We start from the raw sequence: 16,757 nt of genomic DNA on the forward strand, positions 1-16,757 counted from the left end.
ATCCATACTCTTTGCATCTTAAGCTAAGTGAAGTAAAATAAGAAAGGCCTGTGTAATGTACAATTGCATTGACAATTGTATTAGTAGGGCAAATGTCATTATAATTTACCTATTTCTTCTGTTCAATTTTTTTGAAAACAGTAATACACTGATAATAGAATTTTTTTTTCTTATATCCTTAAGTGTAGGTGAGACCCTATCATTTTCCTATCCAATAAATTCCAGTGGATCCGTACTTCCATGATCAAATATAAAATCCAGTTTGTCTTTTAAAGTCCTTTATAACTAGGCCCCTTCCTATTTTCCAATCTTTTTATATCCCCCTCCACACCTTGATAGTGATCACTAGCCTCCTTGCTGTTCCTTACACACTTTACTGTATTTTCACTATTTCCCTGTCTGAATACTCCTTCCCTTTCAAAGGTTCACTCCACTATAGGTTTCTGGCTTCCCTGGATTCCTTCATAACTCATTAAAGATTCACTTTTCATAAGAAGTCTTTCCTAGTCTTCCTTTGGATTTGAAGTCTTTCCTAGTCTTCCTTTGGATTTCGTTTTTGTTCTTGTTCTCTCTCTCTTATACATATGCATACAAACACATACATTTATGTATCTTGGTATCAGACATCTAATGTAATTTTCCCTCAATCTGCAGTTTCTCTTCTTATCCTAGTTGTCATGATTTTGTTTGTGCTAAAGTTTTTCAATTTCATCTTATTACTTCTTACTTGCTAGATCCAACCACGTATTTTTCAGTCCTTATCCTCGCTGTAGATTCTTAAGACTATTAATCAATCCCTACTAGATATTCCTTCAGAGACACTACACTTTTTTTTTTTTTTTAATTTCTCTTTCTCCTTTACTGGTTCCTCTTGCCAATCATTTAATGGGGATATTTTTCAAGGATTTGTCTTTGGCTCTTTTCAAAGTTCATCTTTTTGGCAAGCTCACTGGTTCCTCTAGCTCTAATTATCTACAGTAGATGACTACTAACTACCTTTCCTCAACCCTGATTTCTCTCTCTCCTGAGCTTTAAGAATTGCATCTCCTGTGTCCCAAATTTGAGATGTCCAAAACTGAACTTTATCTTTTCCAGTGCCTAGAACATTATCTCTGAGACATAGTAGGATGGAATTAAGGAAACACTGGCTTGTATTTCTTCTCTTTCCTTATAGTCAATCAACTTTAAGTTTATTCTATTCTCTTCATTCACACTGTTAGCACTTCAATAAAGATCCTAAAAAAGAGTCTAGACTATACAATAATTTTCTAATAAATAATTTATTCTCTGTCCCCTATATTCCATACCAAAAGAATATTCCTTATATATGGAGTCACTCAATGATTATAGATCTGTAGCCTCTTAGTCTTTATAATGTTCAAAATCCTTTGACTGATATTCTAAACCTTTCACATCTGGTACTATTCTATCTTCCTCTTTTATTTTATTCTCATTCACATACTCCATATTCTAACCAAATTCCTGACTCTAAATTCCTGTCTTTTGACCCTCTTATACTTTTGCTTATTTTCAAGCCTTATGATTAGAATGTACTTTCATTCCCCCCAATCCTGTTGAATTTCTAACATCTTTTAAAACCCAACTTAAATGTCACTTTATCCTAAAACCTTTCTTGATTCCCAAATATAAGAAGCTCATCTTCTTCTCAATGTTTTCTATATCTCTGGCATTATAATACAGTAATTATTGGTGTTTTTTCCCTATTAGACTTGAAGAATTACATTAGGTATTAGATTTTAAGAATTACATTAGGACATGGTCTACAGCTTATCTAAATTCTGTATCTTATCTAACAACACACTAATAAATGATGAGCCAAAAAATGATTACTGTGGTCACTGTAGCAGTTCTTAAATTTTAAGAGCTTTTCTCAATATTTAGCTATTCTTTCCTTCCTTTGTGATAACAATTCATACTACAGTCCATATATCAAGATTTTGTACCTCCTGAATTATATTTTATATCTTTAGTAGTCTCATGTCTTCCATAATGAAGCAGGAATTAATGCATTAATCCAGCAATAATTCTATCCATGACAAATTACTCTATTAAATCTTTAATATACATAAATATATGTGTATATATATATATATATATATAAAGTTTCCATAATGACCATATAATCTTTAATAAGTACCTGTGTTGAATCTTGTGCCACTAAGTTCTTTTCCTTCAAGTTTTCTTTGGTTGCCACAGGCAATTCCAGGACTTCCACTGATGTTGCTGAAAATAATAGTTTCAAAGGTACAATCAGATTTATAGTAATTACCAACATAGTAATGTCTATGAAGGCAAAACTTCTATTGTTGTAAATCTTTTACAGATGCTAAGATGTACGTGAAAATTCAAGAAAAAAATGAAATAGAAAAACTGTTCAAGATGTGTTTCCTTTGGAAAAATTTTTCTTTGGCATGATTAAATTTTCTCTATTAGAATAATCCTAGTATATATGGCAGAGAGTAGTGAGATATATAGGCATCTTCTTTGGGAAGAAGACTGGCCTTACTAAATGGGCTTATGTTTGAGAGTAGAAAGGCCTCAGTGGATAAGTGGGAGTCACAATGATCAAAATCCATAAATGCAAGTAGTTTGAATATATTGCAATAAGCAACCTTCAGCATAATTTATTATGTGGAGATATTAAATGATGAAGAGCAATGTTTAATAAAATTAATTTGGCAATGATGTAGAACCAAGGTAAAGGCCAGAAGACCAGAAAGGAAATAATAAAGAGGTGAACTGCTGAGTACTTTGATTTATTGTCTTGTAGAATTAGCGTGTTGAATGAATAAAAGAGCCTGAAAACATCATTAAAAAAAAAAGAATACTCTACACTGAAAAATAAAGCAAGGAAGTTTAAATAAATGTGCTTAAAGAAAAAATACTAGCACGATAAAATAACAACAAAAGTATTCAAAATACATAAAATTTTTAGAATTAAACTTAAAAAAATGTTCTAAATTGTCTAAAGCTGTATCATATAAGGTGGAAACAGTTTGATGAGTATGTTGATTGATTCCATGTTTCTGAGATAGCTAAGCAGAGCTGGGAACAGAGAGTGAGGCTTGAAACAAGAAGACCTGGATTCAAATCCATCCTTAGACACTATCTGTGTGAGTTAGGCAAATCACTTAACCTTTCTCAGTTCTCAGTTTCCTCATCTGTAATATAAGAATAATAAAAGCACTTAGCTCACAGGGCTGCTAGGAGGAGAAAATAAAAAATATTTGTAAAGTGCTTTGTAAAATAGGATCTCTGAATAGTGTTTTACTAAGCAAATACAAGCTATTATTTTAGTGTTCTGAGTAGGTTTTTCTTGAGTGATCTACTCTTTATTCAATTTTTAAACATTGCTAGTGTTGTTAGTGTTTCCATTAATTTGTTTTGAAATCCCATAAGCAGATGATCCTTAACTTTTTTGCTCTCGACTTCTCATACACAGTAAAAAGTTCCACTGTTTACTTATTTTATGGAGCACAGAGGCTCCCAACACCACTCTAACCTATCATCTATCTCAGGGCATTCTAGCTAAAGTGTCTAATCTCAGACTTTCTTGCTCCCAATTCTATATATGAAAGATCCAATGAATTCAGCTGTTAGGGCAATACAACTGGTACAACTATAAGGAAACCCATAAAACTACCAGCGAATATAGCCATGTTCCACAATGAATAATTTCAAGAGCATATTATCCTATCCTTATTTTCCTGCTAAGTTTTCTGGATAAGCTTAAGAATTCTCCAACTTTCTGATCCATGTTAGAATTAGAATTGAAGCTTTAATAATTTCTCTAGAAATAAGCTGAAGTGGGGTTTTGAAAATTCACCTAAGTGACAATTAAAATATCAAATATCTCATCTTAGAGAATGATTACTGGGACCCTCCTAGAGGAGATGGGTAGAAGATAGGATCCAGCCCACAATCATGGTTGTCAAAAAATGCAAATAAAAATTTTGACTTTAGAAAACTATAGTGTCCAGAATCAGGAAGGCCAAAGTTCCCAGTATACTCTGGCCTGATTAAAGCAAATCTGAAGTACTATTCTCTCTTTAGGAAGGACATTGACAAAATGGAGCAACACATTCAGAAAGAAAAAAGAATGGTAAAGGACTTAAAACAATGCTATAAGAATTAACTGAAGGAACTGAGGGTGTTTTTCTTGAAGAAAATAAAATTTAGTAAGTATGATAGTTATGCCTTTAAGTGTTGTAGGGCTATCAGGAACAATAGGTAAAAGTTGTTTTTTAAACATTAATAAAAACATTCCTTGGTTTTTCATCATTTCATTTAGGGGAAAAAAAAGAATTATTTCTTTAATGTTCTATTATGGATTTACTCTTTGCTTTCCCAATATCTGCCAAGCAAGAGAAAAGGAAATCTTTAAACACTACTAGAGCTTAATAGCCATGCATATTAAAATCCACACCCTTGAATCTGGAATACCTCTTGATTGCACCTTATTTTATGCATTTCTATACTGTCGTGAGCTACAGTTAATTTTCTATGTATCTTATTCCTTCTACTTGACATGAGTATCGTTCAGGGAAAGGATTGTCCTGAATCATGGCACTTAAGACAGTGCATTGCCCCTTAACAGGCACAAAATAAATGTTTTTAAAAACTGAATTAAAGTTTATTTTCTCCGTATAGTCCTTTGACAATCCTCATTCCTATATAAGTCAATATCTGTTATCTTCTTATAAATAGAATAGCTAAATTACCATGTTAAAGGCATCTTAAGGATTTATATACATATATATATATATATATATGCATATACACATATGTGTGTATGTGCATAAAATAAATAAAATCAATTCCTTACTTGTTTTACAATTTACATTACCTTCTTCCGTCAGGTCAATCACCAAATCCTCAAGCTTCCTTTTTTCCCTTGAAGCCTAAAAATGATTAATTATACAACAAAGCTTTATCACAATTAGGAAGCCAATTTGCTGCATACCATAAAATAAGTAATTATCTAATAAAATCTGTAAAATAGTTCTCATCCTTACTCTCTATTTACTGGATATCAAATTGGGCCCAGCTCTGCTGATCATTGCTCTTACTGGTCAAAAGTGAATTATAGACTAAGAAAATCTCAAGAAAAGAAACAAAGACATGAAAAGGATGGCCAGTTCCCTCAAACCATTATGAATTACACATCATGTAGGGTGTGAGCTTCTGTTATAGGGAAGACAGAGTTAATGAAGCTAATTGGTCTTTATATGTTAACAAAAAGATATTCTCCAAATAAGGCACAGTTTTCACGTGGAAGCAAAACTTTCTACATTGTTGACTCTTCTACTTTTTTGCTAAACAAGGTGAAGCTATTAAAATAAAGTTTTGCTCCTCAAATATCAAAATTAAAAAGGAAGTAGCTAAGTAGGAAAAAAATCTTTGCATCATATTTTTCAGACAAGGGTTTGGTACCGATATATATGTAATAAATTATATTATTTTATATATGATTCTATATTGACATATAAACACACAAATTTATGTGTCTGTATATATACTATGTATATGTTTCAATGTGAATATTCATATATATATACACACACACACATAAAATAAATACAACATACCTCAAAAGACATACCCAATAAATAAATGGTCAAAGGCTATGAACAAATAGGTCTTGAAAGAACTGCAAACTATGGATATGAAGAAATATTTCAAAACACTAATTGGATAAATGAAGAACAAAAAAATCCCAAGTTTTTAATTTCACAATCAGCAAATTGGAAAAGGTAACAAAATATGTAATAAATGCTAGAGGGGTTACAGGAAGATAGATAAATTAATGTATTTTTAGTGGAGCTGTGAATCAGTAAAACCACTTTTTTTTATTGTTATCACTCTTTACATTTATTTTATTTTATTAATCATGAGTCAAAAATTTCTGTTTCTGCTATCTTCCCTTTGCATCAATTCATATAATTCTTCCCCTTCTCCAATGACATAACTATTGTCATAGTTATCATTCTTTATGGTGCAGTAATATTTCATATTTAGCCATTCCTTGATCAATGGGCATCTACTTTAGTTCCTAGCTATAACAAGAAGTGTTGCTATAATTATATTGGTATATTATAGAATCAGTCCTATTCTAAATGTGACATAAAGATAACATGAGATTGGAAATCAAGAGACCTGGTTTAAAGATGGGTTCTGTTGTGAGCCAGCTGATAAATTACTTCCCTGGTACTGTTAAAACCACTTTTAAAAATAGCCTATAATTATGCAAATAAAGTGACTAGAAAAGTCCATACCTTTTGACTGAGAGATTCAACTATGAGGCATATATGATGAGAAGAAAAGTCTCATATACATCAAAATATATGTGAACAGCATTTTTTTGGGTAGCAAAGAACTAGAAACAAAGCAGATACTGATCTATAGGGAATTGATTTAATGTTTAATTGAAATGTTTAACTGAAAACTAAGTAGATGCCAATCACCTGGGAAATGGCTAAACAAACTGTTGCATGTGAATACAATGGAATACCATTGTGTTATTAAGAAATGATGAATATAGATAACTGATAGGCACAGAAAAATTTAAATAAATTGATGTTTAGTGAAGAAGGTAGAGCCAAAAAAATATACACAATGACTACATCAATGAAAATGAAAAGAACTGAATCTATCTGCCAAGGGAAAATATGAGCAAAACTACAAAACACTTTGCACACAAATAAAGTCAGATCTAACCAATTAGAAAAATATTAAATGCTCTTGGATAGGGCGAGTGAATATAATAAAGATGACAATACTACCTAAACCAATCTATTTCTTTAGTGCTATACCAATCAGACTCCCAAAAAACTATTTTAATGACCTAGAAAAAATAACAACAAAATTCATATGGAAAAACAATAGGTCAAGAATGTCAAGGAAACTAATGAAAAAAAATCAAATGAAGTGACCTAGCTGTACCAGATCTAAAATTATATTATAAAGCAGCGGTTACCAAAACCATTTAGTATTGGCTAAGAAATATAAATTAGTTGATAAGTGGAATAGGTTAGGTTTAAAAGGCAAAATAGTCAATAATTTTAATAGTTAATGACAAAAACTAGTGTTTGTCAAACCCAAAGACCCCAGCTTTGGGGATAAAAATTCACTGTTTGACAAAAACTGCTGGGAAAATTGAAAATTAGTATGGCAGAAACTAGGCATTGACCCACACTTAACATCATACACCAAGATAAGGTCAAAATGGGTTCATGATCTAGGCATAAAGAATGAGATTATAAATAAATTAGAAGAACATAGGATAGTTTACCTCTCAGACCTGTGGAGAAAGAAGGAATTTATGACCAAAGAAGAACTAGAGATCATTATTGATCACAAAATAGAAAATTTTGATTATATCAAATTGAAAAGTTTTTGTACAAACAAAACCAATGCAGACAAGATTAGAAGGGAAGCAATAGACTGGGAAAACATTTTTACAGTCAAAGGTTCTGATAAAGGCCTCATTTACAAAATATATAGAGAATTGACTCTAATTTATAAGAAATCAAACCATTCTCCAATTGATAAATGGTCAAAGAACATGAAGAGACAATTTTCAGACAAAGAAATTGAAACTATTTCTAGCCATATGAAAAGATGCTCCAAGTCATTATTAATCCAAGAAATGAAAATTAAGACAACTCTGAGGTACCAGTATCCACCTGTGAGATTGGCTAGAATGACAGGGAAAGATAATGCGGAATGTTGGAGGGGATGTGGGAAAACTGAGACATTGTTGGTGGAATTGTGAACATATCCAGCCATTCTGGAGAGCAATTTGGAACTATCCTCAAAAAGTTATTAAACTATGCATACCCTTTGATCCAGCAGTGCTACTACTGGGCTTATATCCCAAACACATCTTAGAGAAGGGAAAGGGACCTGTATGTACAAAAAATGTTTGTGGCAGCCCTCTTTGTAGTGTCCAGAAACTGGAAACTGAGTGGATGCCCATCAATTGGAGAATGGCTGAATAAATTGTGGTATATGAATGTTATGGAATATTATTGTTCTGTAAGAAATGACCAGCAGAATGATTTCAGAAAGGCCTGGAGAGACTCACATGAAATGATGCTGAGTGAAATGAGCAGAACCAGGAGATCATTATATACTTCAACAACAATACTATATAATAATCAATTCTGATGGACAAGGCCCTCTTCAACAATGAGATGAACCAAATCAGTTCCACTAGAGCAGTAACGAACTGAACCAGCTACACCCAGCGAAAGAACTCTGGGAAATGAGTGGGAAAAAAAAAATCCCTCTATTTTTGTCCACCTGCATTTTTGATTTCCTTCACAGGCCAATTGTATACTATTTCAAAGTCCTATTCTTCTTGTGCAGCAAAATAACTGTATGGACATGTGTACATATATTGTATTTAACATATACTTTAACATATTTGACATGGATTGGTCTACCTGCCATCTGGGGGAGGGGATGAAGGAAGGAGGGGAAAAATTGGAACAAAAGGTTTTGCAATTGTCAATGCTGAAAAATTACCCATGTATATATCTTGTAAATAAAAAGCTGTAATAAAAAATTTAAAAAAAAAAGAAAATGAAAAGAACCACAAAACAATCAAAAGTGAGTGCTGTAAAATTACAAAGAATAAGCATGACCCCAAAGAAGAGATTTGAATAAGACACTGCCACTTTACTTTCCACAGAAAAGGTATGTTACATTGCAAAACTTTCACACTTATTCAATGTTATTGAACAATTTCTTTCTTCCTCCTTTTTTTTCTTAAAAAAAGATTCTATTATATGTTATATGAAGTGGGGAATGGACTACTTAATGAAATTTTGGTGTAATTAAGACTAAAGACATCAATAAAATTTATTTTAGAAAAGAAACTGAATATGATGAAATTATAATTATCAAATATAACTACTACTCAAGATAATCATTATCTGAGATTTTGAATTCTCCTATCTTTGAACTTGACCACTTAAGACTAGTAATGTCAATCTTGCACAGAAATAGGGACTACTAAACTGTGGCCTAAAGATCCCTGTGGGCACACGTTGACTTGGAAAATCACTTATTAACACTCTCTATGGCTTATTTTATTTTGTTACATGATTCTCTATTACATTATAATCTGATTTGGGCTGCCCTTAGAGGCTCAGGGCTGCATATCTGACACTTCTGTTTTATACCACTTAAGAATGGAACTACTATATAGAAAATTAGAAGATCTAAGGATTTTAAAGGACCCTCAGAAATCATACCGTTTAATTTCTTAATTAAGTTGTGACTATAATTTGTCCAAAATGTTACAAATTTTGACTACGACCTTTCACATATATACATACACCCTCCATGCACACATACATATACATATACATAATATATGGATATATTTATTATTTAGCACTTTTGTAATTCTTAAGAGCCATCCTTCCTTTATGAATATAAATGACTTGAAATCAGGTATGCAAATGGCATATATACTAATGTTTTAGTTAATATAGGGACTGATCTATGAAATGGCAGAGAATGGAAAAAATTGTGAACAGAGACTTACAGGAATGAATAAGGAACAGCACAATGGAAACTTCACAGACCCCTCTTCATTGAATGAAAAGAAGAGACGGGATTGGGAAGAAAGGCTGAATATTGTCCTGTGGAGGCAGCCACTCATTACCTTGCAGTATTTTTTTCTGGAAATCCTAATAAACTTGAAGGAATGGACCGTAAAATTGTGGCATCGTCGGAGCATTGTGGTGTCTTTTTTACTACTGCTTGCTGTGCTTACAGCTACGTATTATATTGAAGGAACACATCAACAGTATGTGAAATTTATGGAGAAAAAGATTCTTTGGTGTGCCTACTGGGTAGGCTTAGGAATTCTGTCTTCTGTTGGGCTTGGAACAGGTCTACATACTTTTCTGCTTTATCTGGGTCCACATATAGGACAATTCTATCTACCAATCTAGATTAAAACTTTCTCAACTCAGAATCTTAAGAGACTTTCCTAGAACACTTAAGAGGATGAATGACTAGCCAAGAATAGCATATCAAGTCTGTGGGAAAGGCAGGACTTGAATCCTGCTTCTGTTATCTATCCAACTATTCCACACACTATTCCACACTACCTGACTTGATATTGCTTACTAGAAAATGTATACATGAATATAAATATGTATACATCATAGTAGTTTTCTCATCTGTGAAATGATGGTAAACCACTTTTTGCCAAGAAAATCCCAAATGGGGTCACAAAGCATCAGACACAACCGAAAAACAACTGAACAAAATATGTTTATTCGACTTAGAAGTCATAAAGACTATATTCAAATCCTGCCTCAAAAACTTAATGCTGCATGATTACACAAATTAATGAAACTTTCTGTGCCTTAGTTCCTTCAATTGTTAATTGTAAAATGTTAAAAAAGAAAAAAAAAGATTAGGAGGACACAGCAAAGTTTGTTTTAATTCTAAATCTATGATCACAGAAACAAAGGCTAATGAACCGAAAACAAAACAAAGAAACTTTACAGATACTCTTGGAGCTGTGCTGAGAGAACATATCAATTGACCAACTGAACTGAAAATGACTATGCTCTATTTTTTTACATGCTAGCTGGCTCCATCCTATTTTGAAAAGGGGTGTTTTGTTCATTGTTACAGCTATAGTGTACCAAGTCTTACCACTATTAAGCACCTATTTAGAAGGATGTGGAAAATAGGTCTTACAATGGCAATAAATGAATGAATGAAATAGCTGTCATGTGGATAATCTGAAGCCCCCTCTACTTTTCAGCATTTCACAAATTAGGGACTTATTCAAATTAGGTATATGTGTATATATTTACTACTAACGTTTTCTAATAACCACTAGTTCATAACCAGTCTTGGTCCTACCACATTTTTAACTAATTTATAGCATTTTTAAACAGAGATTTTTTTTTTTTAAACTTGGGCCTGTGATTTCACTGGTATGGGGAAGCCTTAGTATAGAAACTACTACCATGGAGGCAAACCATAAAAATGTGAGTCTTAAGGTTTTCAGGGGTCCCCGAGAAAGTTACTTGTCCATGGCTAAATACCTAATATAACGTGTCAGAGGGAGAATTTGAAACCTAGGTCATTTTGAAGCAAATACGGTTCTCAAGTAACTTTTCCCTCTTTATAATGGGACCAAGTCTGGTTTATGCACTAGTGGCTACATTTTTCACACCCAAAAATAAAAACAAAATAACCAAAGTAAAGAGAAAGGACTAAAAAACCACATCAGATTTAAAAAAAAAACTGAGTAAATAAGTCTCTATACAATTATAAAGTATTCACTTCCCTTTCCTGAAAATCCTAATTCTTTTTAAAGCTCAGCTCAGGCACCACACTCCTATATAGAGCTTTTTTCATTCCCCTAGTTAATAGTTGTCTTCTTTCTCCAATTACTGTTTTTTTTAAAAAAATCTCACACTTAAACGAACATTTGTACCTTTCCAGTAAAAAGCAGGTTCTTTGAGAAAATTGAATGTAATCTCTTTTGTTTGTGTGTGTGTGTGTGTGTGTGTATTTAGTGTGATTTAATACAATGCTTGGCACACAATAAGAGCTGTATAAATGCTTGCTGAGTCAGTTAAAATACTAATAGCAAGGAAAAAGGAAAAAAAAATACAATATAACTCAAGAGACAACTTGAAAAGGATTAAAAACCATATTTTTAAAAATTAAGAAAAAATTGGCAATGCTAAGAAGAACTATGAGTTTAAATTTTAAAAAAAGAGATTCAAATGAAAAAATTAAATCAGAAATTAAAATTTAAAGGATACATAAAATGAACAAGAGTAAAAGTAAATAAAATTATTTACCTGGAGAAAAAATAAACAGTAAGCTTCAAAAAATTCATAAAAGCAATTATCACTTACTTATAATAAGAAAACATAGGGCTCACAAGTAAGACACTGAATTATTAATTTTACTAGAGATAATGGGAAGGAAAGAATGCAGCTAGAGGGATCCTTGGAGGGAGTTTAGGTTAAATAATGGCAAAGCAAGATAGTGGGTAGAAGTAAAGTAGAGGAGTCAGCAGAAATAGGAAAAAGAGACACACAAAGATTATAATAATGATTATTAGGAGTAGGACTTATTAGGGAAAAAATCAGGGGTACTAATTGTTGACCTCAAAGTTAAAGCTAAAATAGATCTAATCAAAAGGAAAAAAAAATAAGGAAACTATACATCAGCTTGATTAATTATTTTAGACTATTTGATTATTTATATTATATATCTAAGCAGTAATATTGTTTTAGATTATTTAAAACAACTAGAAAGTATAAGGTTAGAATATTGCTGTGGTATAGAAAATGATGAGTTGGTGAATTTAGAAAAATATCGAAGGACTTGGACCCAAGAAAGAAGTTAACTACTTTCACAGAAACAGAGGATAAATAAGCAAGTATAACCTTATATAGATGTATATGAATGCACATGTATATGATTATAGATCTCTATGTATATATAATACACACACACACACACACACACACACATGCACACACACGCACACACTTAATAGTAGCCTTCTTGGAGGAGATGGAGAGGAAGAAAGGAGAAGAAAATAATTAAATAAAAAGTGCACAGCAGAAAGTAAAAGAAAATCTATAAAGAAGCAAAGAAAAGATGAATAGTTTTGAATACAATGTCTTATATTATTATATACACTTTCTTGAAATGGAAATTTATTACTTCATATTTTGAATCTTCTTTTATGTTCTGCTGTGTAGATGACAATTTTTTTCTTTTTCTGGTTTTTCCTTTTCTATTTTGTTTTTTCTTTTTCTATTTTGTATTTCTGTTATGAATAAATATTAAACAAAATCAATCAATAAAAATATAACATTAATAAACATTACATAAATATTTAAATAAACAAAAACATTTAAAAACAAATCAAAAAACAAAAACCCTAAGCCAATATGAAATATTAAAGTGTTCACAACACAGGCACTCTCAGGATTAAAAACATTCCAGAGAACCCACAAAAAATAAAAGAATGTGGATATTATATTTCTGGAAACATTAAAGAAAATTTCCCAGAAGAGGTAAAATCTGAAAAAAAAATTAATATAAGGAATCCATAAAACACCAACAAAGGAAAACATATCATTAGGAACATTTTGGAAGATGATGAACCCAGATACTGCAAGTTTTAGAGAAACATCTTTTCCTCAAATAAAGCAGCTTTTTAGTCAAAGAAACAGTACTGTAGGGTTGTTTAAATGGAGACTCTCAATTTGTACTTAATGATAACAATAGAATGAGCAAGACTGTCACCATTAAAAAAAAATACATTTTTTTCAGTCAGAAAAAAAGTCTTCTACACCATGAGCAATGAAAAACAAAAGCAAAATCCCTGTTACAATACATATGTGTATAAACAAACAAAAAAGTGTGGATATGTCCCAAAAAAAAGCGTAATTTTGTACTTTGAATCCTTGGCCTCTCTGTAAGGAGATGGACAGCATCGGTCCTCTGGAATCATGGTTGATTGTTATGCTAACCAGTCTCTAAATTTTTCAAAGTTATTTGTCGTTACAATATTGTTATAACTATCAATTGTTCTGGTTATGTTCACTTCATTCTATATTAATTCACACGAGTCTTTCCAGATTTCTTTGAAACCATTCTCTTATCATTTCTGAATGGTACAATAGTTTTCTATCACATGCTTAACCGGAACTTGTTCTATTGCTCCCCATTTGATAGGCATCTCTCACCTAATTTCCAATTCTTTGCCCCTGGGGGAAAAAAAAGCTATGAAAATGATACTCTTACTCGTTATAATCAGCATTTAAATCAGTGCGATTTAATGGGTATCAGTAATTAATGTTAAGCAGAATAGGATTAAGTTCTGGTAATTAATATTGTTGACATAAGAATGCCATTTATTGATTATATCGTTTAAATAATTTGTAGTTTGTTATATAGGCCTCTGTTGACCTATGCTAGAATTAAGAGACAGAGATTTCTTGTAATACTCTCTCCCCTCCCTTTGCTATGTTCTTGTTGGTTATTGTGTTTCAGAAAACCAGTTTCCTATTTTCTACGGGCCAGGTAGTTGTAACAAACAGAGGAAAGTCTCAGAATCTTGTTGCCTAATCATTGATTAAACAGTGTCAAGTTCCAGAATCTCACTGCCTGCACACTAGGAAAACAAGCAGATGACTAGGGTCATTTCTTTTGACTAAATATGGGAATTTCTTCTTTTGGGTTCTTCCTATAGAGTTCCACTTGCTACTATGTAACTTTTCCCCTTTTTAGAAGTGAACAATTGAAGAGTTGTACCTTCTCATTATATTTTTAGTAAGCTCTCAAATTGTATAATTATTCCCTAAAAACAGAGGAGTCCTTGACTGCAGAAGACAGTCTTTGATCTTATTTCTCAGGGCTCACAGGTTTCCCTAATAAATTGAAACTGCTCAGCATTCTCTAATCTCATATCCTTTTATTACAGACATAATTGTGTATTATGAGGATACACAATTCATGTAACCATGTGTTATTTTCTAACCAACACATTTGCTAACACTGGCAATAGATCTCATATTTTTAACTCATGTCTCCACAGAATTTAATAAAGGTAGACTGAGGTACATAGTTCTGAGCAGGTTTGAACCTCTTAACAAAGTGAATCAAATGGCTACCCAGTGTGACCAAAGAGCCAGAAGAGAAGGTGCAACTTCTTTTTTAAAACATAGAGCAAATAACAGAATTGGGTAGGCAGGAAAACATTGTGCCTGGTTACAAGTATGATAGAACCTTGGGGGTTAGGATAACAAGACTAGTTATATCAAAGAAAAATAGCTAGCATATAGGAGGAGCTAGCAAATACCCCTTTCTGTCATTAAGAAATGTTTCATTGATTTATGGGACCTATTTGCATCTTGAGGTCATTGTTAGTGGACCAAAGATAGCAAACTCCCTGGCTCCTAGTAGAGATAAGACCCTCCTTAACTACACAATACCAGGTAAGGACCAGAACTGGAAGAAATATATCAGGTCAGCTTATAGGCCTTTAAAAATAACAAAAAGATGTCCTGGGATTTTCCTGGGAGCAACTTATAGACAGTCTGACTTTTAAACTGGCCTGGCAGGGAAAGCTTAGCTAGAGGATAGAAAAGTAACTTATGTAGATATAGAATCAATTACCATACAAAATCAATACAGCCATAGAGTTAGTTACAAAGTAGAATTAATTTGAATTTTTCAACCTGAAGATTACTGGCAGAGGAGAGCAAGTGAGTGCCCTATTTGCCTGTTGTATTACATAGTTGTTACCAGATTCAAATTTATTACCATTTACTGTTGAGGAAGAACAACGCCATTTCAGAAATACTATATGTGATTAAGAATCTCCATTATGATTGTTTAACATGGACAAGGTCCTTCATCCACGTCAAATAATTCAAGCCTGCAATCTAACTCTTTTCTTTATTTTTCTAATATCTCTGTGACCACTTGATATGGGAAAGGCTATAATTTCCAGTAAAGGCCCTTTTAAATATGGTGACCTGACATCTCAGTGGTTAGTCAAACTTCATTTACATGCCATAGGATGCTGCTGACTGGATATGTACTCTAAATGGCCCTAAAAAAATATACAAATCTGTATAATGGGAAGGGGAGGACTACTGTCAGTAGGCAGGTTATTAGAACACTAATAAATTTCTTTCCCTTTCATTTTGGCCACTTGCTTTATTTATTTCTCCAGTTTCTTTTCCATCTGCTAATGGATGAAATACTCCTGGAAAGTCAACTCCCTCTTGATTGAGAATTCTCCAACATTACCCAACAGGAAATTTTGTTTCAGTCGACCTCTTAGAAGTAGGGTTCTTTTTCACCAGGCTATTCCCATATTAGGCTGAATAGTAGGGCCATTCAGTTAGGAGTTTCCCTACCACTCTTCCTTCTTTATTCATCATTGTTCATAAATCCCATGTGGAAATGATCTTTCATCTCTCCCATTTCTATGACAGTTCCCAAACCATGAAATCCAGAATTACAAGATGAGGTGAACTCTAAATTCACATGGGTCATGGAGCCAGCTCTTAATAGCTATTGAGAGGAGAGCTGATCAGCTTTTTAGTGAACAATTTGTAGCGTTTCTCCATTTTACTTTTCTCTGTACAAATGCTTTGGATTTGGCCTAATATTACTGACTAATTACTGACTTAGCTCTCACTGTCCCTTCCCTACCATCTAGCTTTTGAGAAAGAATTCTAGTTTGCCTATTTGTACCTCTTTAGAAATAATAACCCCATTCAGTTCTCTCCTTGCATCCCACACCCCCAAAAGATCCAGTTGTTTCTTCATATTTGCCCATAGCTCTTCTTATAACACTATGCTGCTTTGACAGTCTTGTCAACTAACACAACCTATCACAAATTTCCACACAAAATATGATATTTTCTGTCTGACCTAAAGTTGTATTGACAATTTCTTTAATAATATAATTCTAATGATCTAACATAGTTTGTTTTAGGTGTAGAAACTACTACAATTTAATATTTCAGAAGGTTTTGGGGGGCCAATGTAAGTGGCGGATGGGGAGAAAACAAATATAAGATACTACATCTGTTCTGACATAAGAAAGCACAGAATATTAATCCAATTAGATAAATTAGATTTTAGACTACATAATGACTTCTTAATTCTAGCTTATATTGCATATTGGACAGTTAGTAAGCTTACTGTCA

The 16,757-nt window shown here is 32.5% G+C and overlaps 1 protein-coding gene across 7 annotated transcripts in view; it reads right to left on the reverse strand.

Annotated features, from left to right (window-relative positions):
• Positions 1–16,757, reverse strand: part of ATF7IP2 (activating transcription factor 7 interacting protein 2) — a 90,486-nt gene that overhangs the window by 15,029 nt on the left and 58,700 nt on the right. For 6 of the 7 annotated variants that reach the window (XM_051963504.1, XM_051963470.1, XM_051963461.1 and 3 more), the window contains 2 exons: positions 4,868–4,922; positions 2,159–2,244 (listed from right to left, as the gene is read on the reverse strand). In XM_051963504.1, coding sequence (XP_051819464.1) covers positions 2,159–2,244; positions 4,868–4,922 — 141 coding nt within the window. Of the gene's footprint in view, positions 1–2,158; positions 2,245–4,867; positions 4,923–12,765; positions 12,854–16,757 lie in introns of those variants that run through there. The other variant, XM_051963494.1, reaches the window with a different exon arrangement.

Source organism: Antechinus flavipes, chromosome 1 (genome assembly GCF_016432865.1).
Source record: "Antechinus flavipes isolate AdamAnt ecotype Samford, QLD, Australia chromosome 1, AdamAnt_v2, whole genome shotgun sequence".
NCBI classification, from domain to species: Eukaryota; Metazoa; Chordata; class Mammalia; order Dasyuromorphia; family Dasyuridae; genus Antechinus; species Antechinus flavipes.